Source organism: Stegodyphus dumicola, chromosome 6 (assembly GCF_044657685.1).
Source record: "Stegodyphus dumicola isolate Sdum_Otavi_A_Nest chromosome 6, ASM4465768v1".
Classification (NCBI taxonomy): domain Eukaryota; kingdom Metazoa; phylum Arthropoda; class Arachnida; order Araneae; family Eresidae; genus Stegodyphus; species Stegodyphus dumicola.
Window position 1 is genome coordinate 88736520 of NC_140773.1, and position 25101 is coordinate 88761620.

Consider the following 25101-nt stretch of genomic DNA (forward strand, 5'->3'; position numbering starts at 1 on the left):
TTATTGGTAGCTTTTACTATATTTGATTTTTATTTGTATGGAAATAAATAGAATTAAGTAGAAATTTTAATGACTTTTCGCTGTCAAATAAGGATGTAACATCAAGCAGAAAAAACATCAAGGCACTTCTGAAGCTGCTGATATAACTATTTAAAATTGTTAATGTTTTTAAGAAAACAATAATCCTAAATTCGCAAGATTATTCAACTGCGTATGAAATGGTGAGAAGAAAACAAAATAAATTTTTATTCATTTGTAAATTTTTTGATCGAAGACTAGTTTATCTGCATTGATCGAAGACTAGTTACTGCAATGTAAGTTTTAAACCTTTGTGACGAATTTGCGTACTTTCTTATGGGATTTGGCGTAGCTTGACAAAATATTTCATTAGCATATATTTGCGAAGTTTGATCCAAGAGTTAAGGGCTTGTCATAAGTTATGCATGTAATTTTTTATGTCTAAAGGGCACCACTATACTTTTGCGAGATACCATACAGGCTCCACCACGAGAGCTTAAAGCTTTTGAGTAAAAATTCTTTGCAAATATTTTGATATTGCGAAGATGTTCAATAAAATTCGTAATAATAAATAAACAGCAATGTATTCCTGAAGATGTACTGCTGTTTGATAGATATTTAAGAGAAATAAATCAGGTCATTTTATACTTTCTTTGTAATTAATTGTCACAAAAGAAAGAAAGTGTACTTTGAAGTTAATTACTTGCTAATATGATTCTGTACTTTTAGTTCAAGCGCTTAGTGACTGGAAACGTAGGGAAATATAAATTCTTTTTTTGGTAACATGTTCGTATATTACCCAAATGAAAGCCGGCTTCTTAGCTTCAAGCGCATTATTTTATGGCAATAAAGTAATTAATCCTGTCGAAAATAAATGTATGGATGGAAAATTGGTGATATGGTGATCAAAAATTTTCTTTACGTTTAGACGTAAATTTCTCATTAAATCAAATAAAACAACGAACAACAAGATTTTTGACTGAAATTATCAACTTTCGGTACTGTCACAGTATTCCTTGATATTCAGTCATAGCGTATATTACTATCAAATAGTTCGAACAGGTGTGGTTCTACTACATTTGTAAAAGGGATATCTGCTGTACTCATAAATTGCATAGTAGTACAATTTGAATGTTGCATTACAGATCGTACGCAGTTATCCAATAATTCATTGGATTCTAGTCCCACCATTGTTCATTCCGTCCATTAAAACAGTCAGTTTACATCGTCAGGATAGAATTTTCAACATAAAAGAAATTTTAAAAAATAATATATATTTAAAAGACTTGCTCAATTTTACTTAAATGTGTAACAAAGGAAAAAAAAGTTGGTTGTAAACTTCTTGATCGTATATGACTCAAAACAAAATGATAGGACGTCCATATACGAATTGTACAGAACATAAACATAATTTCAAACGAATAGCATAAGGGATAGTTTTAAAATGATATACCGCATATTCCGGCGTATAAAACGCACCTATAATTCAAATCACATTTAAAAAATTTTTAGGTATACTCATCGTATAACGCATAATCTTTTCTTTACGAAAAAATCTGAAAGATGCATATGCGATGCTCTTTTCTTTTAACGTCATTCCATTCATTCGAAGATTTTCCGTAGACTTTCAAACAGTGGTATACTGAACTGAAAAGTGATAACAGGAAGCAATATCCGCGGATATTGCTTCCCGGGGAAATGCACGAGGAAGTAAATAATTCTGCAAAAAGGGGTAGGTTTTATTCAATATAAATGGGCAGAAGAATGTTATTCTAGAGTTATTCATAGCAGTTATTACAGGCAGATTAAAGCCATTAGATTAATGCCATTCTTTAGATGTGTGGCCAATAAACCATTCAAAGACAATTTAAAACGGCAGTGGAATATGTGAATGTTAGAAGGTAAAAAACATTTACAGAAGGAGGTCAAATGTGTCGTGCCAGTCTAGAAATAGTGCGTGAGTGGATAATAAAAGCACGGAATGAAATTCAACCCGACATAATTCAAAAGCCATTTAAAAAATGTAGTATATCAGACATTTTAGATGGAACGGAAGATGATTATTTATTTATGGATCAGAGTAACAATGATGGTCAAGATGAAACAGAATTCGATATGTGCCTGAAGATATAATGGAAGACGAATATGACGACCTTTTCATATTATCCGATAAAGAAAATTTTTTAGTTGATAAGGTGTTATTTCTATTAAATTAACTACAGGTAACCCTCGTATAACACGGTAGATAGGTTCCTAGAAAATGCCGTGTTGTGTGAAACCGTGTCGTATGAGACCCAGAGGCAGTATAAACACGGGGGTTACGTTTCGAAAACTTATTTAAAACAAATATTTTTTTTAAATTCTACGTAAACAACTTAATTTTTATTAAACATATATATGTATGCAAAACACAAAACAAAAAATATTATATATTTTAATTTAACGCAAATTTAGTTTAATAAATTTCTTCGCTGTCACTGCTCAGTATAATCAACCGAGAACGCCTTTTTCGGTGGAATGAAATCGCTTTCACTTTCAGAATTTCGTTCTTCCTTTAAAGTTTGCATTTTGTTCCCTCTTTAAATAATTTGTAATTTTACTTTGCTTACTAGTTCTTAGCGAGTCAATGTAAATTTCTCGATATGGAGCTAGACGGTTTTGCTGCTTCCATTTGAATTTCCGGCCTATTTCAGTAGAAGGGTCTGCAGTCAAGAAAAATGATTCGAAATTTTAAGCTAAGCTTAGGCCTTCTTTTAATTTTTTTAATGTTAAATTATTAACTGCACAATCCTCATCAGTGCTAGTGTCCTCAGAATCAATTTGATTTACGGCTACGGATGCCATTTCAATCAAATCTGCTTCGTCAATTTCTTCTTCCGCTAATAATCTTGAACTTCCTCAATACCCATGTCGACGAAACCTTCGTCTCCGATTGATTTAGCAAGTTTTAATAAGCCACCAGTTTCATTTTCTGACGGCTCAGGCACGTTTTCTATTTCAACTGAAGAGAGCCATATCTTCTAAAATGCATTTAACTTTGATGCTTTCAGTTCTTTCAGAGACAAAGATACGATGTCGATACAGTGCTGTCCTGTATGTCTTCCAAGCTTCCATGACATTAATTGATTTTGGATCGGTTACTGTAATGCTATTCTTATATAATATGTTTTAAATAATACCTTGATTCAATGGTTGGAGTAACAAAGTAGTGTTAGGTGTTAGGAACAGTATTTTGATGTTGGGATGATTCAAATCTTGTAGATGACATAAGGCATTATCTAATAGTAATAATGCCTTGAAGCTCAAATTTTTCTTCCTTAAATAACGCTCAGCGTTTGGCACAAAACAATTTAAAAAACAATCTTTAGCTTTATAATCAACGTTCTAGCAGCTTCATAATCAGACGATGCAGATTCTCCCTGAATTCTCATGCTATAAATTGCAAGACGCTTTTTGAAATTTTCGAAACAGCCTTTACAGGCCAGAAAATCTGGGTTAACAGAGGATTCTCCGTGTTGTTAAAGGTGCTTGAAAATTTTGAGTGCTTTTTGCTTAATGACATTAACATTTAACAGAATTCTTTTCTTGACAGCCATCATCAATCCAAATTCTGAGTGCCTTTTCCATCTTCTCAATTATTGTCGCCCGGCGGTGAACTGCACTTTTTGCGGATGCCGAAGAGCCTGCAGCAACTGAACTTCTTATTTCGTTTTCATTTCTCCTAGTAGTCCGGACTGTTGCTTCATTCAAGTTAAAACTTTTTCCAATGTGAGATGCCTTTCCACCTTTTATAAGACGTCCAAAATTTTTATCTTTACTCCTAAAGAAATTGAATTTCCTCTTAAACGTATTTTTTTTTATCTTTATTGGGCATGTTTTGGGACTGCAATTTAATGTCTTTAACACACCGTGTTAAGTTACTCTTTAACACACCGTGGCTAGACGCAGTCTGCTGACCAGCAGCGTGAGACACTTTTGTTTTCAGGCCACGGAGATGAGGATTCGAATTTTGGAAGCCGAACGTGCAGGTCGTGCATTTTAAAGTACCTCATGTTGTTCACCTTCTGCGATAGTGAGGTTTCTTGATTGTTATCTAGTGATTGTGCTCATTTGAGACTCGGTATTGTTCTTATTGCGCTACTGTGCTTTGAAGGTCATGGAAAAAAGATTTTCCTATCTTGGAAAACAACTGGCAGAACTTACGAAACAAGGATTCCTATGTGTTAAATGACTATATGGGTGCTTTGCTCAATATGGAAAATCTTCGTGCGTAGTTCGTTAAATTTCTTCGGAGTGCTTGGGCAATTTTCCTATCGTGTTAGAGAGAAACCGTGTTATAGGAAAACCATGTTGTAGGAGAGTTCGCGCAATTTATGAATCGTGTTACAGGAGCCGTGTTACAGGATGCCGTCTTGTAGGAGGGCTACCTGTACAGCATTTAGTTACATGGGAAACCATTAAAGAGCATTTAGGTACACGTGAAATCTAATTTTTGTATGTTCATTTTTTTCTCATTTTTAAATCCATCGACTTTTTTTTTTTACCCGGCGTATAACGCGCACCCTTAAATTTCGATCTTCTTCTTATTATTTTTTTGTATTAAAATTGCGCGTTATATATCAGAATATACGGCATATATGAAAGATTGTATCCAATTCGCTTAAATTTTCTTTAACAATTATGGTTGAAAGCTGTCATCATTATTTAGTTACATATAACAAAGAATATTATGATCATTAAAAGAGTGTTTTGTACTTTTTAGTTCATTTGAATAAAATCGTGCCAAAAAAGTTTTAATTTTTTTTATAAGAATGAACTGGTGCCTCTGACACAGGAAGACTTTTCTAATTATGGTAACTAAGAAATACGTGTGATGACACGCTTTTCATCCCAACGTCATCCATTCTGTTCGATGCAGTGCAATTAATTAATTTAAATTTCTGTTTCAGTTAGGAAACCCATCTCATCATTACTTAAAATCTTACAGCTGCTAAGAGTGAAAGATTAAATTTTTGGAATAAAACGTCCATTTTTGTTTTCACCTCATGATACTTTAAAAAAATTAAAAAAATTTTTGGAAAACCACCAAAATTTCTGCAAATGAGATTTTTTTAAAACTTATTTTTAAAAACATTGCTAATTATTCTAGCAATAATGAGCGATTAAATTCAACGATGTTTATTTTACCGTTAAATATGGGTGTGTGGGAAGATTCAACACTGGAAAATATCTATATGGGATTCTGAAAAATGAATTCTAGAGTTTATCATATTTTTATCACTAATACGTGCGTCTGAAGCATTTCAAGGAAATGGGCCGGTAGAAAGGGGTTCAAAATTCATTTCAAGATTTTTGCAAAAAATAATGAAATTAAGTTTAAAAACATGTAATAAAATGGCGCTCTAAAGTCGATGAATTATTTTTAATCTTGAACGTCTTTAATTGGAAAACGAATTTCATAAGTGCTTCGAATATTAGTCCATACATTAAATAGTCATTCAGATTGTAATATTATGCTACTGTTGTTTTTTGTTGTTTTTATACTTCGGAAACTAGCATGCAAAAATAAATCAAATAAATTCATTTATACACTTTTAAAGAATCGAAAACGAGGTCCAGACACCAGTGACGAATTTCTGACTCGGTGCAACATATCACGGATGACTTAAAGTGATATATTTAGTATGCCATTCCAAACCGATTGAAAATATATTTTAACCCTGGATTGAAAAGAGGAACCGAACGTGAACGCCAATAAATGTAGAGTCATCGGCATTTTCTGTCATCGAAACGTACAAACATCTCTGAGATCGTGTCTGTGTGGGAAGGAGAAATTTTAGAATTATTATTTAAAGTCCTTGTTATTGTGATGAAGTTTATCTAGGATGCCGTTGTCCATGAGGTAAAGCGATTTTAAAATATATTATTTATCAGCGCAATAAGTACATTTTCGTATGTATCTGTGGCAACAAATTTGTAAATAAGATATGTGAACGCTTTGAACAACGGTTTCTTCGTTATTTATAAATATTAGTATCATTTAACGGTCTTCAGATGCATTAGCGTAACAATAACAGCTTCTTTGGTTTATCAGATTATGGCAAAGCACTCGAGGGCTATCTGCCATGGGGAAGGGATGCCTTTGTCGATAACTTTCTAAGGGCTCGTACACACGTTACGCATAGAGAAAACCGCGAAAGTGCCCACGCATCCAGTTCGTTCGCCGGGATTCGAACCTGGACTGAATTACTAGGGTTCAGCGACTTGGGCTGCTGGTACGCCTAGCATTACAAAAGAGGTGTCTTGGTATAGTAAAGTGGCTAAGCGTTACCAGATGAGACCGCTAACAGCGCCACCTGGTGGAAAATGGCGGAGTTAGGGTTCCCTGTCTCGAAAATAGTACTAAATAGGAGAGAAAAAGGTTTGGTTTATTTGGTTTATTAGATTACAGCAGAGCACTCGAGGGCTATCTGCATTAAGGGAGGAATGCCTTTGTGGAGGACTTTTTAAGAGAACTGGCTCTTATAGACGTTACACATGGGGAAAAACACGAAAACACCCATGCAGCCAGCCCGTTCGCGGGATTTGAACTTCGCAGGACCGAACTACCAGTGTTCAGGGACGTTACCACTCGGCCGCTGGTGGGCGGAGATAAAAAGGAATTACAAAGTTGTAGAGCATCATCAATTTAGTAGGAGAAGACACCTCGTGGATATGAAAGTTAAGAATGGAACGTTTTAAACACACATTTGTTTGTTGGCGATTTGCTTCACTGTGACGTGATGAAAGGATCTTAGAAAGAAAAATAAACTAGTTACCACAAGATACCTTTATTCTGAGTTTTCAAACTACTTTCTGTCAGCTGAAACGCAGAACTGGATACTTCTCGTTGTAGCACTCGTTGCAGAAGCATTTGTAAAAAATCTTTGAAGGTCTGGCAATGTTTGTGAAGGGGTCACATACACCTGCTGTTTGAGCTTTCCCTACATTAAAACGTCCATTGGAGTCAGTCAGGTGAATGTGGAGGCCACTCTTTGAAATCACCATACCTGATTATTCGTTTTCCGAATTCCTCCATCAGGTACTGCTAACTGACGATCTGTTGATCTGACCATCATGTTGGAACCAACCATTCTGGAATCGAAGAAACGTCAGGTTCTCAACAAAGGTATTACGTCTTTCTGAATTTCTAAATATCATGCGGCCGTTGACGTACCCTGTTAAAATATTGGGCCGATTAGCCTGTTATTGTGAATTCCAGACATTAATCGAAAATCGTATCTGATGTCATGAATATGATGGATTTTTCCAGTTCCCAATAATAGATGTTTTGCCTATTGTACATTTCCATCCGCTAAAAGCATGACTCATCCGTCCACACTATGTCTGCCAATAATGTTGTCTGGAGTCTATTTGGTTCATGGCGAAGTTGTACCTTGCGAAAATTCTCTCGGAATCAACGTCCGGATGGGATGTTGGCCGGTATGGAATGATCACATATAAGGTATTTCTCCCGCCTTCTTAGCATGCTTTCGTAGTGATGAGCAAGCTGGGTGCGTAGTCCAGAGGTCCGTGGTTCGATTCACGGCGAAAGCGTTGCTTATTTTTCACTTCTTCTGCTTCCAAAATACTTAATGTCTTTACACACATAATTCGTTAAGGATTTTCCAAACGCGACATTTTTAGTCCACAATTTTCGCTTATCTCTCTTGTTTTGTTGTCCGGATATGTGAGGGCGTGTGATAAAAAGGGATGCGGGCGTGCAGGAAATCGTTGCCGATACAACCACGCTGCTGATCGTGCAGTGCGCCCACATTTAACCTAAAGCAGAATCATCTTACAAAAATTATTTAAATAATAATTTTTGAAAATCGCTCCATATCCGTGAGCTTCATCATACAACCCCGAGGAGTGTCTCTTTTATAGCTGTTTCAGGTGAACAGGTGTGACGCTTCATACTCTTTTTGCATAATGCCCACATTTCGTTCACTAAGACCAAACTGCATTGAGTTGGCGCGTTTTGCTACATAGTTGTGCATGATCTGCATATTATCTGCTCTATTTGTAAAGACAATCAGTATAACGATGCACACCGTGGGATTTCGGCCACAGTCTTCTCGATTGTCCTTTACAAGCCATACTACTGTGCCGCGGTGAGGGTTCGTTTTTCGTCCTTTTAAAGAGCGACTGCGCGACTGGTTTTCTCCTTTTTGTTCAAATTTTGTGACGGCACAGTTTCGGAAATCTCGAAGAAACAAATGTACTTTTTCAGCATAGCATTCTGCTTTTAAGCATGCATGTCCACAAGGTGTCTTTTCGTACTAAAACGATGATGCTCTACAACGTTATAATTCATTTCTATTTTATTCAACCTTATAATTCACTTCTATATTATATTCAACGTTATAGTTCACTTTCTATATCTATTTTACCTTATAATCCACCATTATGTTTTCACCTATTATAAGGGTTTTTATCCCCTCACTTCTTTCTGCATAACTTTGTGGTGAAACGGTAGCATACTCGGCACGCATTTGAGAGGTACAAGTTGGAGTTCCGGCGAGAGCATTTCTCATTTTTCGTGTCTTCTAAGTAACTTAATGACTCTACAGTGGCTCCCGAACTAAAAGGTGGTAGATAATCATGATTCTTCACTACCAGGATTTGGCTGATTGGGCCTCTAATCCCCAGTCGCCCTTTAAAAAAGGAGTAGCATATAAGGTTTTGTTCTTCCTCTTTTCTGCATGCCTTCGTAGTGTAACGGTAGCACACTCGGCGGGTGTTCGAGATTTCCAGGTTCGAGTACCGGCGAGGGTATTACTCATTTTTTGTGTCTTATGCTTCAAAGCGACCTAATGACTCTACACTGCCTCATAACGTTTTCAGGATAGGAACTCTAACTTACCGTTTTCTACCAGGCTGCGCTTTAAGCGGTCTCATTTAGTAGCGCATAGCCACTTTACTATACCTAGACACCACTTTTATGAATGTAGCTGCATCCGTTCGGCAGTTTAAACGGGAGGTACAGGCCTTTAGTTGGGCATGTGTATGTGTATAATAGTTATTATTATTTTATGTACGTGTTATTATGCATTCGGATAAAATTATGAACGTATTTCAAGGAAGGTTCATGTGGTTTACAAAAACGGTTATGTAAAATTTGTACACATGAAGAATTAGTCGTTTGTAAGGTTGTCATTGTTTTCGTAAAAACGTCTCATTCGTAAAGGAAGCATTCTGAAAGAGTAATCTAGCGGGTTTTGATTTCTTATTTAGTTTCTCAAATTACGTGTCTGAGCTTTTATCTCATATATCATACTCAGAATCTTAGACTGGATCTATTCCTCCTGTCTAGAGGTTCAAATTTCTTACTTAAAGTCTCAGGTTATGCATATCTTGCATAGATTTGTATTCTGTAAATAACAAGTGTACATCTATGAGCCGCCCAACAGGATAGCAGTTAGTGACTCTGTCTACCACATTGAAGGACATTGTTTGGAATTGCAGGGAAGGCATGGATCCTGTAAATGTATAATGCATTTGCGGTATGGGGGCATTCTAAATAGATGGCGAATCAAAAAGTCATTTGGTGTGTTTTCTTGGTAGGGAAGGAGAGTGAGAAAACATCGTACCGCTGTTCTTCAAAACTGGGATAGAACTGGCAAAATCTTACTGTTCTGTGGTGCGAAAAACGCAATCTTCTACTCGTTAGCGTGAGAAAATTCGTGTTTTTGTTCTGATTAGGTTAGAGAAGTAAGATTAGTCACAATAACATAGATTTACGATCATTTAAAATTTCGACTTAATAATAACCTAAAGACATATTTAATTGAAAAATAAGTATAATATTCATAGTATTGGGTGAATTTGAAAAGAGCTAATAATAGTAAAAATATTGATAACTAGAATCTCACATATATTTGAAAATTTTCTAGTATAATGCAAGTATTATTAGTTATTCTTCGATTATAATTTATTTAGCATTTTTACACTAGATTTTGGTAATGTAATTTTCTTATTTTAAGATAAATTTAAAAGATCCCATTTATAGTTAAAACTTACATTTACAATTAAAATCACACACACACACACATATATATTTAATTAATATAGTATATTTAAATACAGGGTGGCGCATGAAATGCCGTAACTTTTGTTTTGCTTATTACATTATTTATTAATCATCGAAATATTACAAAATAAATCCACTGTCAACTATGTGAGCATGGAATATGCGTTTAGTGTGCAATGTGCTCAATGAATAGTCATTTTTCTTCACAAATACTTACAAGCGAACCTTTGCATTTGTCACAACTCTCTAGTAAACGTCTTCCGAAGTTGCACGGTGCAATTCATGAGCCTCCATTTTCAGACTTCTCTGTGAAAATGTTTTATTTAAAAAAAATCCCATAAAAAGGAATCATGGATCCAAGCTATGTGGAGGGCATCCACATAGCTTGGATCTTTTGTAACATAAAACATAGCTTGTAAAGTAACACATAGCTTGATCTTTTGTAACTACCTTTGTAACATAAAAAAAAACCGATGTTACATTATACGAGCACCTCATACAGGAAACCAATAAAATCATTTGCAGTACGAGAGCGAACTCCGCCTTTTAAGAGCCACTCAATGTGTAAGACGGAGAGTTGTTGATTGTATCATTTGTGATTTGCCTGTTTGCAAAAAGCCCATCTTGTACCAAAATATTCATTTGTAAAAAATTCATTTGTCGACATCAAATTCTTTTTTCTTAGAAAATATTAACACTTTCACATTTTCAATTTTCACATTCACATTCAAACGACCGTTACCCGCTATCTTGAAAGCCACTGGTTGCAGCAAATTAGTGTTCGAGTTACTTCTCCTGATATCTAATGGATTTTCCATGATCTGCAATACGCAATTCAATGTACAATGTAAAAATTTTTTATGGAATGGTTGAAAGGTATGACATTTGAGCGCCACTCTGCATTTTGACATTTAGAATTTTGTAAATTTTGAAGAATTTTCAGTGCGAATGTGCAAACTTAATTCAGTGCAATCTTAATTGAGATATTGCAAGTGTTGCAAACTATTAAAAATTATTCTGATCTATTTTAACTAATCAACAATTATGCTAAGAAATGTAAATCAATTAATTAACAGTAATGAATCCTTTCATTAAGAGTTTTTTAGGAATATCTTAAAATTCTTTCCATGAGAGAATTATAAAGCTCAATTAGAATTTATTACAAAATTTAACAAACCTTTTCTCCAAGATGTTCAACTTCTATGTCCTTTTCTGGGCTTTCCTGCTTTACTTCCTCTTTCGGAGATTCTGACTTTTCTTCTGCAGTTTCCCCTGCAGAGAATATTTTTTCAATAACTTCCTTCTCAAGTTGAGGTTTTAAAGCCTTCTCTTCCGGTGATTCCTGTTTGACTTCCTCCTTAGGAGAATCCTTCTTTACTTCTTCTTTTGGTAACTTGAATTCTTCTTTTTTCGGTAATTCCATTTGCACTTCCTCCTGCGATGGAAATTTTACTTTATCCTTAATTGATTCTAACTCTTTAAGAGATTCTTGCTTTACTTCCCGCTCTGGGGATTTCGGTTTTTCTACTTCTTTCAGCGATTCTGATTTCACTTCCTCCTTCGGTGATGCAAGCTTTAGTTCCTTCTTCGGTGATTCCAGCTTTATTTCTGGGATTACATCTTCCTTCAGCGATTCGTATTTTGCTTCTTCCCTTGGTGACACCTGCATAACTTCTTCTCTGGGGGATAAAGGTTTCATGTCTTCCGTAGGAGATTCCGGCTTTACTTCCTCTTTAGGAAATTCAGGTTTCACTTCTTTCGGCGATTCTGGCTTAATTTCATCTTCAGGTGATGCTAATTTTCCTTCCTCTCTGGGTGATGTCGGCTTCACATCCTCCTCGGGTGATTCCAGCTTTACTTTTTCCTCTGTGGGTTCTGGTTTAATTTCCTCTTTAGGCGATAAAGACTTTAATTCTTCCTTGGGCAGTTCCTTCTTTATTTCCTCTAATGTTGGTTCTTTTCCCGTGTCTTCCGTTGGCTGCTCCAGCTCTACCTCAGCCTTAGGTGATTCTGGTTTTACTTCGTCCTTAGGCGACGGAAACTTTAATTCCTCCATTGGCTTTAGCTCTTCTTCTGGTAACTCCGCCTTTATTTCCTCCTCCTTTGGCGATTCTGTTTTAACTTTGTCCTTGGGTGATGTAGGCCTTACTTCCTCTCTGGGTGATGGTGGCTTTACATCTGCTTCCGGTGCTTCTGGTTTTCCTTCTTCCTTTGGTGATTTTGGTTTTATTTCTTCTTTTGGCGATGGTGGTTTTACTTCTTCCTTCGGTAGCTCCAGCTTTATATCTTCTCTTGGAGATTTCAACGTTGTTTCTTTCTTGGGCAAGGGGAGTTTTATTTCCTCTTTTGGTGACTCCCGCACTTTTTCTTCTTTTGGAGATTCTGATTTTAATTCTTCACTTGGCGGCACAGATTTTGTTTCTTCCTTTGGGAATTCTAGCTTCATTTCTTCTTTTATTGCTTCCGGCTTTGCTTCTTTTTCGGGGGATTCTGCTTTTAATTTCTGCATTGGTAGTTCCGGCTTAGGTTCTTCCGTCAGCAATTCCGATTCTTCTACCTCCTTGGGCGATGAAAGAATTACTTTTTTAGCCATTTCTAGTTTTATTTCCTCTTTTGGAGATTCAGGTTTCAGTTCCTCTTTTGGCGATTCTGCTTTCACTTTTTGTTTTAGCAGTTCAGGTTCAGCTTCCAGCATCGGTGATCCTGCCTTTACCTCTTTTTTGGGAGACGTCAACATTCCTTCTTCCAGTAGTGATTCTGGCTTTACTTCTTCCTTCGGGGATTCTGATTTATCCTTTGGTGATTCTAGTTTTTCTTCTTCCCTTGGGGCTTCGGATTTAACTTCCTGTATTGGTGACACATCGCCTTTGGGTAATGCTCGCATTAACTCTTCTTTCGGCGATTCTAGCTTCACCTCTTTCTTCGGTGATTCTGCTGTTATATCTTCTTTTAGTGGCGGTAATTTTGCCTCTTCCTCCGCCGGTGAAACTAATATTACTTCCTCTCTGGGTGATAACGGCTTCATTTCCTCTTTTGGCGTTTCGAACTTTACTTCTTCCATCGGAGATTCTGGTTTTGCTTCTTCCTTGGGCGATGGAGACTTTATTTTCTCCTTAGACAATTCATGTCCTACTTCTTTAGAAGATTCCGGTTTTATTTCATCCTTTGGCGATTCTGGTATTACTTCCTCCTTAGGCGATACTGGCTTTATTTCCTCTTTGGGTGATGCTGCTTTTATTTCCTCTTTTGGCGTTTCAGGTTTTACACCTTCTATGGATGATTCTAGTTTTGTTTCTTCTTTGGGCGATGAAAGCTTTATTGTCTCCTTAGGCGATTCGAGTTTGATTTCTTCTTTCGGAGGTTCTGGCTTTGCTTCCACCTTCGGTGACTCTGGTTTAGCTTCTTCCTTCGGCGATGGAGGATTTATTTCTTCTTTAGGAGATTCAAGGCTTAATTCCCCCTTCGCCGATTCTAGTTTAACTTCTTCCTTGGGAGATGCTGGGCTTTCTTCCCCTTTTTGGGATACTGGCTTTATTTCTTCTTTCGGAGATTCTAGCTTTACTTCCTGCTTTGGTGACTCTGGTTTAGCTTCTTCCTTCGGCGATAGAGGCCTTCTGTCCTCTTTAGGAGATTCAGGTCTTACTTTCTCCTTCGCCAATTGTAGTTTAACTTCTTCGTCGGGAGATGCCAGCTTTATTTCTTCTTTGGGGGATACTGGCTCTATTTCTTCTTTCGGAGATTTTACCTTTAATTCACCCTTTAGTAACTCTGCTTTGGCTTCTTCCTTCGGCGATGGAGGTTTTATCTCGTCTTTAGGAGTTTCAAGCCTTATTTCCTCCTTCGGCGATTCTAGTTGTTCTTCTTTTGGGGATGCTGGCTTTATTTTTTCTTTCGGAGATTCCGGTTTGACTTCCTTCTTTGGTGACTCCGGTCTTGCTTCTTCGTTCGGAGATGGTGGCTTTGTTTCAGCTTTAGGCGACTCGGGCATTACTTCATCTTTTGGAGATTCCGGTGTAACTTCCTCCTTGGGTAGTAAAGGCTTTACTTCCTCTTCGGGTAATGCCGGCTTTATTTCCTCTTTTGGCGTTTCAGGCTTTACTTCCTCTTTGGGTGATTCTAATTTTGTTTCATCTTTAGGCGATGGAGGCTTTAGTTTCTCCTCCGGCGATTCAAATTTTAATTCTTCTTTTGCAGGCTTTATTTCCTCCTTTGGTGACTCTAGCATAACTTCTTCCTTCGGCGATGGAGGCTGTATTGCCTCTTTAGGAGATTCAGGTTTTACTTCCTCCTTCGATTCCTGTTTAGCTTTCTCCTCCGAAGATGCCGGTCCTACCTCCTCTTTGGGGGATACTGGCTTTATTTCTTCTTTCGGAGACTCTAGCTTTACTTTTTCTTTTGGTGACTCTGGTTTGGCTTCTTCCTTCGGCGATGGAGGTTTTATTTCCTCTTCAGGAGATTCAGGTTCGGGCATTACTTCATCTTTTGGAGATTTCGGTGTAACTTCCTCCTTGGGTAAAAAAGGCTTTACTTGCTCTTCGGGTAATGCCGGCTTTATTTCCTCTTTTGGCGTTTCAGACTTTACTTTCTCTTCCGGTGATTGCAGTTTTGTTTCTTCTATGGGCGATGGAGCCTTAATTTTCTGCTTAGGCGATTCGGGTTTTATTTCTTCTTTAGGAGACTCAGGTTTTATTTCCTCCTCCGGCGATTCTCGTTTAACTTCCTCCTTGGGTGATTCCGGTTTCACTTCCTCTTTTTGTGAATCCGGCTTAATTTCTTCTTTCGGAGATTCCGGCTTTACTTCCTCCTTTATTAATTCTGGTTTGGCTTCTTCCTTAGGACATGGAGCCTTTGTTTCCTCTTTAGGTGATTCTAGCTTTATTTTTTCTTTCGTCGATTCTGCTTTAATATCCTCCTTCGGGGATGGCGGCATTATTTTCTCTTTGGGTGATTCAGGTTTTAATTCTTCTTTAGGTAATTCAAGTTTTGCTTCTTCCTTAGGAGACTTCAGTTTTGCTTCCTTCTCTGGCAATTCCACTTTTTCATACTTCGGCGATTCTGGTTTAATTTCCTCCTTTACTAATGGCGGTTTTACCTCCTCTTTGGGTGATGCCGATTTTATCCCTTCTTTCGGTGATTCCAACTTTACTTCCTCTTTTGGTGACTCTGGTTTGGCTTCTTCCTTCGGCGATGGAGGTTTTATTTCCTCTTTAGGAGATTCAAGTCGTACTTCCTCCTTTGCCGATTTTAGTTCAACTTCCTCTTCGGGAGATGCCGGCCTTAATTCCTCTTTGGGGGATGCTGGCTTTATTTTTTCTTTCGGAGATTCCGGTATTATTTCCTTCTTCGATGACTCTGGTTTTGCTTCTTCCTTCGGCGATGATGGCTTTGCTTCAGCCTTAGGCGATTCGGGCTTTGCTTCTTCTTTAAGAGATTCCGGTGTAACTTCCTCCTTGGGTAATAAAGGCTTTACTTGCTCTTCGGGTAATGCCGGCTTTATTTCCTCTTTTGGCGTTTCAGACTTTACTTTCTCTTCCGGTGATTGCAGTTTTGTTTCTTCTATGGGCGATGGAGCCTTAATTTTCTCCTTAGGCGATTCGGGTTTTATTTCTTCTTTAGGAGACTCAGGTTTTATTTCCTCCTCCGGCGATTCTCGTTTAACTTCCTCCTTGGGTGATTCCGGTTTCACTATCTCTTTTTGTGAATCCGGCATAATTTCTTCTTTCGGAGATTCCGGCTTTACTTCCTCTTTTATTGATTCTGGTTTGGCTTCTTCCTTAGGACATGGAGCCTTTGTTTCCTCTTTAGGTGATTCTAGCTTTATTTTTTCCTTCGTCGATTCTGCTTTAATATCCTCCTTCGGGGATGGCGGCATTATTTTCTCTTTGGGTGATTCAAGTTTTGCTTCTTCTTTAGGAGACTTCAGTTTTGCTTCCTTCTCTGGCAATTCCGCTTTTTCATACTTCGGCGATTCTGGTTTAATTTCCTCCTTTACTAATGGCGGTTTTACCTCCTCTTTGGGTGATGCCGATTTTATCCCTTCTTTCGGTGATTCCAACTTTACTTCCTCCTTCGGTGACACTGGTTTTGCTTCTTCCTTTGGAGATTCAGGCTTTCCTTCTTTTATAGGAGATTCCGGTTTTTCCTCCTTGGGGAACTGTAGTTTAATTTCCTCCTTTGGTGATGCTGGCTTAATTTCTTCCTTCGGTGATTCCGGCTTTACAGCTTCTACCAGGAATTGTGGTTTTTCTTCCTCTTTGATCGACGAAGACGCTACTTTCTCTTTAAGCGTTTCGGGTTCTACCTGCTCTTTATGGGATTCTGGTTTTACTACTACTTCTGGTTTAACTTTCTCTTTGGGTGATGAAGGCTTTATTTCCTCTTTTAACAGTTCCGTTTTTACTTCTTCCTTTGGTGATAATGGTGTTACTTCTTCCTTGGTCGAGGGAGTTTTTTCCTTAGGTGATTCGAGTTGTATTTCTTCTTTAGGTGTTTGCGGCTTTTCTTCGTGCTTTGGTAATTCTGGTCCTGCTTCTTCCCTGGGCGATACAGGCTGTATTTGTTCCCCAGGCAATTCGGGTTTTACTTCCTCTTTAGGAGATTCCAATTTTGCTTCTTCCTTTGGCATTTCCGGTTTGATTTCTTCCGAACTTACTTCCTCTTTAGGAGATTCCAATTTTGCTTCTTCCTTTGGCATTTCCGGTTTGATTTCTTCCGAACTTACTTCCTCTTTAGGTGAGGCCTGCTTTATTTTTTCCTTCGGTGATTCTGGCTTCATTCCCACCTCTGGTGTTTCTGACTTTGCTTTTTCCTTGGGTGATACAGCCGTTATTTTCTCCTTAGGGGATTCGGGTTTTATTTCCTCCGTAGGAGATGCAGCTTTTACTTCTTCCTTAAGCGATTCTGGTTTCACTTTTTCTTTCGGTGTCTCCGGTTTAAATTCCTCTTTAGGTGATATAGTCCGTACTTCATCTTTAGGTGATGCCGGCTTTATTTGTTTTTTCGTCAATTCCGGCTTTCGTTCCTCCTGTAGAGATTCTGGTTCTAAATCTTCTTTCGGCGATGCTGTCTTTATTTCTTCCTTTGGTAATTCTGCCTTTACGTCTTCTTTTGGGAATGTCGACTTTGCTTCGTCCTTGGGCGATGGGAGTTTCATTTCCTCTTTCGGTAATGCCGGCTTGACTTCCTCCTTCGGAGATTCTGGTTTTATTTCTTCCTCTGACGACACTGGTTTTATTTCTTCCTTTGGCACTTCCGGCTCTACATCTTTTTGTGATTTAACTTTGACATCCTCCTTAGGAGATTCTGGTTTTATCTTTTCTTTCGGCGACTGCAGTTGCACTTCTTTTGGATATTCTGGTTCTATTTCCTCCTTGGGTGATAGAGGTTTTGCTTTTTCCTTAGGCGATTCAAGTTCCTCCTTTACCAGTTCCAGTTTTACCTCTTCTTCCAACACTTCCGGTCTTATTTCTTCTTTAGGTAATGCTGGTTTTAATTCCTCCTTTGGCATATCTGGTTTTACTTCTTCTTTTGGTGACTCTGCTTTTATTTGCTTCTCACGTAACATCGGTTTCATTTCTTCCTTTGATATTTCCTGTTTTACTTCCTCTTTCAGGGATTCTGGCTTCATATCTGTTTCTGTTATTGCGCCTAATTCCTCATCTTCTTTGATTGATAAACATTTTCGTTTTACTAATTTTATGATTTCTTCGCGGTATTCGGTGAGATAAGTTATAACAATTTTTTTACTTGGGTATATATTCTTTTTAATAAGTTCTTCACATGCCGTTTCTAAGATAATTTCTTCACAGTTTTCTTTCGCAATACCTTCTATAGTGGATTGTTTTACAATAACTGATAATACTTTTTCATCTTCTGGTGTTATTTGATTTTTGATATCCTCTACAGATATGTATTCTTTGAGAGGCGAAATTACTCGTTTCTCTACAGATTTTTCTCTTTCCTCTTTACGAGATAAATATTTCCCCCTTATTATTGTTATAATTTCTTCGCGATATTCTGTAAGGTATATCATAACTACTTTTTTACTTATTGTCATGTTCTTTTTCCTAAGCTCTTCGCATACAGTTTCTAGAATTATTTCTTCAGACTCTTCTATCGACAGGTCTTCCAAGCCAGTGTTTTTGATTAAAAGAGATAATAACTTTTTGTCTTCGACTGTCATTTCGTTTTTGATTTCAGCAATTGGAATATGTTTTTCAGGAAGAGAAATTTCCGCTTCTTCTAATTTTGGTTCCATACCCTCTTTAGGAGGTAAATATTTTTTTATTACGGCAGTAATAATTTCTTCACGATATTCAATCAGATATATCATAATTACTTTTTTAGTTATTGACATGTTCTTTTTTGTAAGCTCTTCGCACACAGTTTCTAAAATAATTTCTTCTCTATCTTCTTCCGACAGCCCTTCCAAGTCAACATCTTTGATGAAAAGAGATAGCACATTTTTATCTTCCATTGTCAGTTCTTTTCTGATTTCCGAAACAGAAATTTGTTTTGCGAGAAGAGGAACTTCTACTGTAACTTCTGGTTCCAAATCCTCTTTACCAGATGCATATTTTCTTCTCACTATTGTTATAATTTCTTCCCGATATTCAATGAGGTATATAATCACCACTTTTTTACTTATTGTCATGTTGTTTTTAGTGAGCTCTTCGCAGATACTTTCTAAAACATAGTTTACGCAATCTTTTTCTGAAACATTTTCTAAATTAATATCCTTGATGAGAGCCGATAGTAATTTTTCCTCATCTGGAGTCATTTGTTTAGTGAGATCCTCAATGGATATATGCTCTTCTACAGAAGTTTCCCTTTCAGAAGGTAAAATATGCTTGTCAACGCTTACTTTTTCTTCTAATGTAGAGAGTTCTGGACTAATTTCTTCCTTTGTAACTACTGTTTCATCTTTTTCAATTTCTTTAATAAAATGTTTCCTTTTAATTATTTTTATGATCTCTGTTCTGAACTCTTTTACATAATTCGATACACTTTGCTGCGTATGAGGAATGCCTTTATCCAAAATTTCTTCACGAATAATGTTGAGGATGACTTCTTCAACATTTTCCATGTCAGCCTTTTCTTTTTCCATTTCAATTTCTTTAACTATAGAATACATTATGCTTAAAGCATCTTCTGTCAAAAAGTTTTTTACTTGACTTATTGTTAGAGTTTCAGATATTTCTGCAACTTCTTTTCGGATTTTAAGTTTTTCCTCAAAGACCTGCTTTTTCAATAGATATCTTTTATTAATAAGTTTTACAATTTCGATTCTGAATTCAGTAATATATTTCAATACTGCCTTTTTCTCTATTGGAATGTCTTTATTTCGAATTTCCTCGTATAATGTTTCAAGGAAAAAGTCTGTGTATTCATCTTCTAAAATCTCCTCTGCAGGCACTTCTGTAGGCTCGAAAATTTCTTTCATGATGTCTGGAGTAATGTAGTTTTTTATTTCTTGAATAAAGGCTTCCTCTTGTAGTGTTATTTCTGTCTCCGCTTCTTCCTGCTCAATACTTTCTTCTTTCTTGGCAATTTCCTTTTCTTCTGCAATTTCTTCTTTGATGAATTCCTCTTTAACTATTCCTTCCTTTTCTCTAACTTCCTCTTCAGTGATTTCTGCTCCTAAGACAGATTCTCCTTTTTCTTTCGCAATTTCCTCTTCTTTGACGACTTCCTCTTTTTCTTTTGCAATTTCATCTTCTCTCAGTATTTCCTCTTTGTCTTTTCCAGCTTTTCCTTTTTCTTCAATAATTTCTTCTTGTTCTGAAATTTTTTCTATTTTTTCTTTGACGACTTCTTTTTCCTTCGCAATTTCTTCTACTATTTCCTCTTCTTGAGGAAGTTTCTCCTTTTCTTTAGCAATTTCCTCTTCTCTGGCTATTTCTTCTTTTGTAATATCTTTTTCTTTTGTGACAATTTGCTCCTCTTTGGTGATTTCTTCTTTTTCTTTTGTAATTCCTTTTTCTTGAATAGTTTCCTCTCCTTTAGAAATTTCTTCTTTTTCTTCCTCTTTGGCAATTTTTTCTTTCATAATTTCTTTTTCTTTGACAACTTCTGTTTTTTTAACTTCTTCCTCTTTTTCTTCTGTAATATCTTCCTTAAGAACTTCCTTCTCTATTTTTGCTATCTCTTCTTCCTTTACAATTTCCATTTCTTCGATTACTTCTTCTTTTTGTTTTTCAATTTCTTCTTTTTTAGTAATGACCTCTTTTTCTTTTGCAATTCCTTCCTTTTCTTCGTCAGTTTCTTTTTCTTTGATGATTCCTTCTACTACTTTTTCTTGGACAATTTTTTCTTTTTCGTATGCAATTTCCTCTTCTCTGGGAATTTCTTTTTCTTTTACAACTTCAGCTTCCTCGACAATTTCCTTTTCTTCTTTTGCAATTTCCTCACCTTTCACGATTTCCGTTTTTTCTTTTTCAATTTCTTTGACTATTTCTTCTTTGCCTATAAGGTACCTTTTGAGAATAATTGTGACAATTTCAGTTCTGTACTCAGTAATATATTTTGATATTGTTTCCTTAGAGGGTGATACTGCTTTCTTTTGTAATTCATCCAATGCAGTTTCCACTATAATTTCTTCAATATCGTCCAATGTCATTTCTTCTGCTTTAATATCTTGAACTAACAGATTTATGTCTTTGCTACTACACAGAGATAAATATTCCTTTATCATCTCTTTGCTTAATTCTTTTTTAGGAATTTCCTCTTGTATTTCTTCTGGTGTAACGCGTTCCTCTACTACTTCCTCCACGACAGAAATTTCTTCCTTAGGCAATGGCAGCTCAGCTTTTTCCTCTAACGCTTCTTCATCTGCTCTCTCTATAATTTCTCCAGTCTCTTCCTGACTCTCTTTGTATCTTTTGATTGTATATTCTACAATTTCTATCTTGTATTCCGAAATGTATTTTGCCACAGAAGGTTTACTTAATGGAACATTTTTACTTTTTATTTCTTCGCATATAATTTGTAGAACTGCACTTTCATAATTTTCAAGAATAACACCTTCGTTTTTAATATTTTCAATAATCAAATGCACATACGTTTCTGCGTCTGGTGTCAGATATTCTCTTAATTTAATAGAAGAAATATCATCTGGTAACATTTCTTTTTCTAGTGATATTTCTTCAGGAGTAGACGTTGGGCTTTCAGCTTTAAGTTTTTCCGTTTCGCTTTCTTCAACAATACCTACAACATCTTCAGGTTTTTCTGCAATCTCAGCTTCTATTTCTTCTTTGCTAATTACTTCTGGAGCTTCTTGCGCTTGCAAATCGGTTGGGAGTTTAGCTTTGGATTCTTCTATTTCTGTTCTCATTCCTTCTATAAGTTCATCAACTGCGGCTTCTACTGCTTCTATTTCTTTAACTACTCTTTGTTCGTCAAAAATTTCTTTCCCTTCCGTAATTTCTTTTTCAGTAAGCGCTGCCTCCTCTTTAACAGCTTCTTTTTCTTCTATCAACTCCTTTTGCTTGTCTTCCTCGGTTAATATTTCGGACGGAATTTCTTCATGTGCACGTTTTATGTCTACTATTTCTGGTTTGGCTTCTCTTGGACTGGATGGAGCTTCTTCTTCTTTCGGAACTTCTGCTTCTTCTTGTGAGATCATTTCAGCTGGACTTGATAATTCGGACGGAATGTGTTCTTCAGCTGGCACAATTGGTCCCTCAGCTTCTGGCACTGTAACCTTTGCGATATCTTCAGATACGGACGGAGTAACATCTTTTGCTTTTTCAGGTCTCTTAACAGGCTTGGGTTTAATTTTTTCTTTGGATGGTTTCGGTGGTCGTGCTGCTGCTAATGTAGGAGGCTTGGGTTTCTTCTTTGGAGATGCAAGAGGTAGTTTTTCTTTAGGTTTTTTAATAGGGCTTTTGGGAATAACAGGTGAAATCTTAGATTTACTTACCTCGAGCGTTTTGGCGCTAATTTTACTTTCGGCAACTCTTTTGTTAACTACATCTTTTATCCCCTTAGTTTTAACTTCTGTTACTTCCGTTTTTGGTGAAACTTTTAATGTTGTAGGAGGTTTAATATCTTTCGCAAGTTTAGTATCTTTTACTTTAGCTGCTTTCGAAGGAATTACCTTCGTTGGCGTTTCCGCAGGACTACGAATATCACGCGGTTTTAGCATTGGTTTAACAGGCTTAGCTGGTAATTTAATTTCCTTTTCTGGTATTTTGTCTTTTCTTACAATTGTCTTACGAGTATCAGTTTCTTTGCGTACTTTAGTTTTTGCCACTTTAACCCCGGGTGATGATATGGTGGGTTTTGCAGTCGCTGGCGCTTTACCTGCTAGTTTAGGCTTTTTAGGCACCTTTTCTGAAGCACCTTTTTTCAAGACTTTTATGCCTGTTTCAGCTATTATTTCAGGTTTTTCAACTTCTTCATCTGCTTTTAAGTCCTTTTCAACTATGGGCGAAGGTGATTTAAATAATTCAGTGTCCTCTTCTTTTTCCTTTATTTCCGGTTCAAGTTGTTCTACTGATGGCTTTATTTCTGTTTCTTCCTCTGGTTTTTCTAACTGAAGAACAACATCTTTTTCTGCTTCCTTAATTTCTGATTCAATGTAAGGTGTTTCTATCTTAAGTTCAGATTCAATTTCTTTTGGTTTTTCCTTTTCTTCCATTTCTAGTTTTTCCTTCTCTTCCATTTCCAGTTTTTCCCTCTCTTCCATTTCTAGTTTTGCTTTTTCTTCATATTCTTCTATTTTTTCATCTAAAGATGCTTTTACACTTTTTTCTGCTTCAGATAATTTTTCGTGTTCGTCTATTTTTAATGCAATTTTTTCTTCTTCCAATTTTTTAAACTCACCATCTTTAACCTCGCCTTCAACTTTTTCAGCTTCTTCGTCTTCAGGCTCAGACAATTTTTCTGCTTCTTTTATTTCTGTCTGGGTGACGATTTCTTCTGGACTTTCATCTTTTTCTTGTTTTGTAGGCATATCTGCTATTACTACTTCTCCAGCAGCTCTTTGCTCTTTAATTTTGGTACTTTTCTTCACAACCCTTTTACCTGACACTTTCAACTCTTTAGATACGACTTTTTTGGCAACTATATCTTCTCTGGCAGCAATTAACTTCTTCTCCTCTGCTTTCTTCGTTGATTTTTTAATTCTTCTGACTGGCGAGCTTGTCAGTCCTTTTACTGGTGATTCTGCCCTTTTCTTAATTATTTTCTCATCTGCATCTCTAACAGCCTTCACTGGGGAGGACGGCCGTATCATTTCAGCTTTCTGTTTGAGAACTGAAGTTTTCATTATATGTTTCCTGGTTGTCTTTACTTTCACTCGCTCTTCGTATTTGATTCCTAACGATAACTGACTGCATGTTCTATACTTAAGTTCATCTAAATGCTTTAAATGCTCAAGACCTTCAAATATCCTATTTTGAGGCGCACTTCCTGGTAAAAGTACCCTCGTTATAGTATCCGCAGGATCCGAAGGTTTCCATATAAGAAGAGCGCATATAGACATAGCATGAGATAAAGGTATAGAAAATTCTTTCTCATCATCTCTCTTTCTTGACGCAAAATGCTCCTTGACTGAAGTCCACTGCTGAAAAAAGAGCTTCATCTCCTTGCTATCTTTCGGTGGGCTTAAAACGTACATTTCTAGAGTGCCATGTCCTACTTTATGAAAGAGAGTTAATGGTTCGACTAGGGAATCTCGGAGACATCGGTGAGGTTTCATACCTAACTGGTGGAGGTTTTCGGTAAATTCGTGACCTTCACGTATGACACTTACTAAAAGGGGATCTCTGTCTATTCCGGATTCACCGGGACTAGCTGGGCTCTGCTTGCCTTCTGCTACGTTGCAAAAGACATAGCCTACTTGAGGATAAACTCGTTTTCCTTCCATTTTTCGACGAATGACGTTCGTGATGCCGCAAACGTTATTCTCGTTGAGTCGTGTTATCATGATGGCATCTAGGCGGTCCAGATGCCGTATAAATTCCCAGAAACAGGGTTTTCGATTGAAACCGCCATCTATCAGCATTGTGAAACCACTTACTCCAAACAGAGCGCAGTCCCCTTGACCTCCCGGAAAAATATAAAGAGTTGGTCTATTGAAACGGATATTTCCTACAACGGGAGAGGATTTCATCATTTCCGTTAGGGGTTGAGATCTTAAAACAGAACCTAAAAAGTCTAAGAGGAAGTTGGATCCTGGAACGGCTGACACTTTCTTGGCAGGATTGACACATAGAGACTCGTGCATTCGGGTCAGGGCATTTTCGTCTTCTTTAAAGGCCCATGGACCTTCTGGTATGCAATGCACATGAATTGTGCATCCAGGATGGCGTCTAAGCTCTTTCTGGACATCAGCATCTTGCAGAGTATCCAGAAAATCGTCGTATGAGAAGCTGCCATCTTGAAGAATCCAAGATCCCGTTCCGGTAAAGGCATAGCCTGCATGTATCACGTGCTTATGACCAACATTGGCAGCTAAAAGGTTCTTTAAGCATTGTTTTAGGGTACTAACTTGAGGATTGAGTAATACTTCAACTGCGAGGTTCTCCGTCGAGTGTTGGATGAGTAATTCTGAAAGGGAAAAAAACATAAAACTTTGAAATAAAGTTATTTCAAGTAAAACATTGTTATTTGTAAATGTAATTAACATCAATATTATTAAGATTGCTATTAACATTATTATTTATAAACTTTATTGCATAAAAGTATTTATTATAGTTTAAGTAAGGGAATTTACAAAAATCATAACTTTTTCTGGAAACTTTAATGTGAAAATTTAATTCACTTGAAACGAGAAAAAAGAAATTATATTAATATAAATTATAGAGGATATACCTGTAAATAAATATAAGTCTTGCCAAATCCTCAAATTGACGTGTAAGCGACTTATCGATATGTCTAATATGAATAGAAGCGTAAGAAGGATGCAAAAGGTCCTTTTATTTAAAATTAAGTAAGCTGAATAGAAGGCACACTTGTTGTTTACAAATTATCCAGCATTAGTTGCGTGAAGTCAAGATGGAATTTTA

The 25101-nt window shown here is 36.8% G+C and overlaps 1 protein-coding gene across 1 annotated transcript in view; it reads right to left on the bottom strand.

The window, feature by feature from the left end:
• LOC118189824 (uncharacterized) overlaps positions 1-25101 on the bottom strand; it is a 150181-nt gene that overhangs the window by 25597 nt on the left and 99483 nt on the right. The window contains exon 3 of the mRNA XM_085818652.1: positions 11268-24643. Coding sequence (XP_085674778.1) covers positions 11268-24643 — 13376 coding nt within the window. The remainder of the gene's footprint in view (positions 1-11267; positions 24644-25101) is intronic.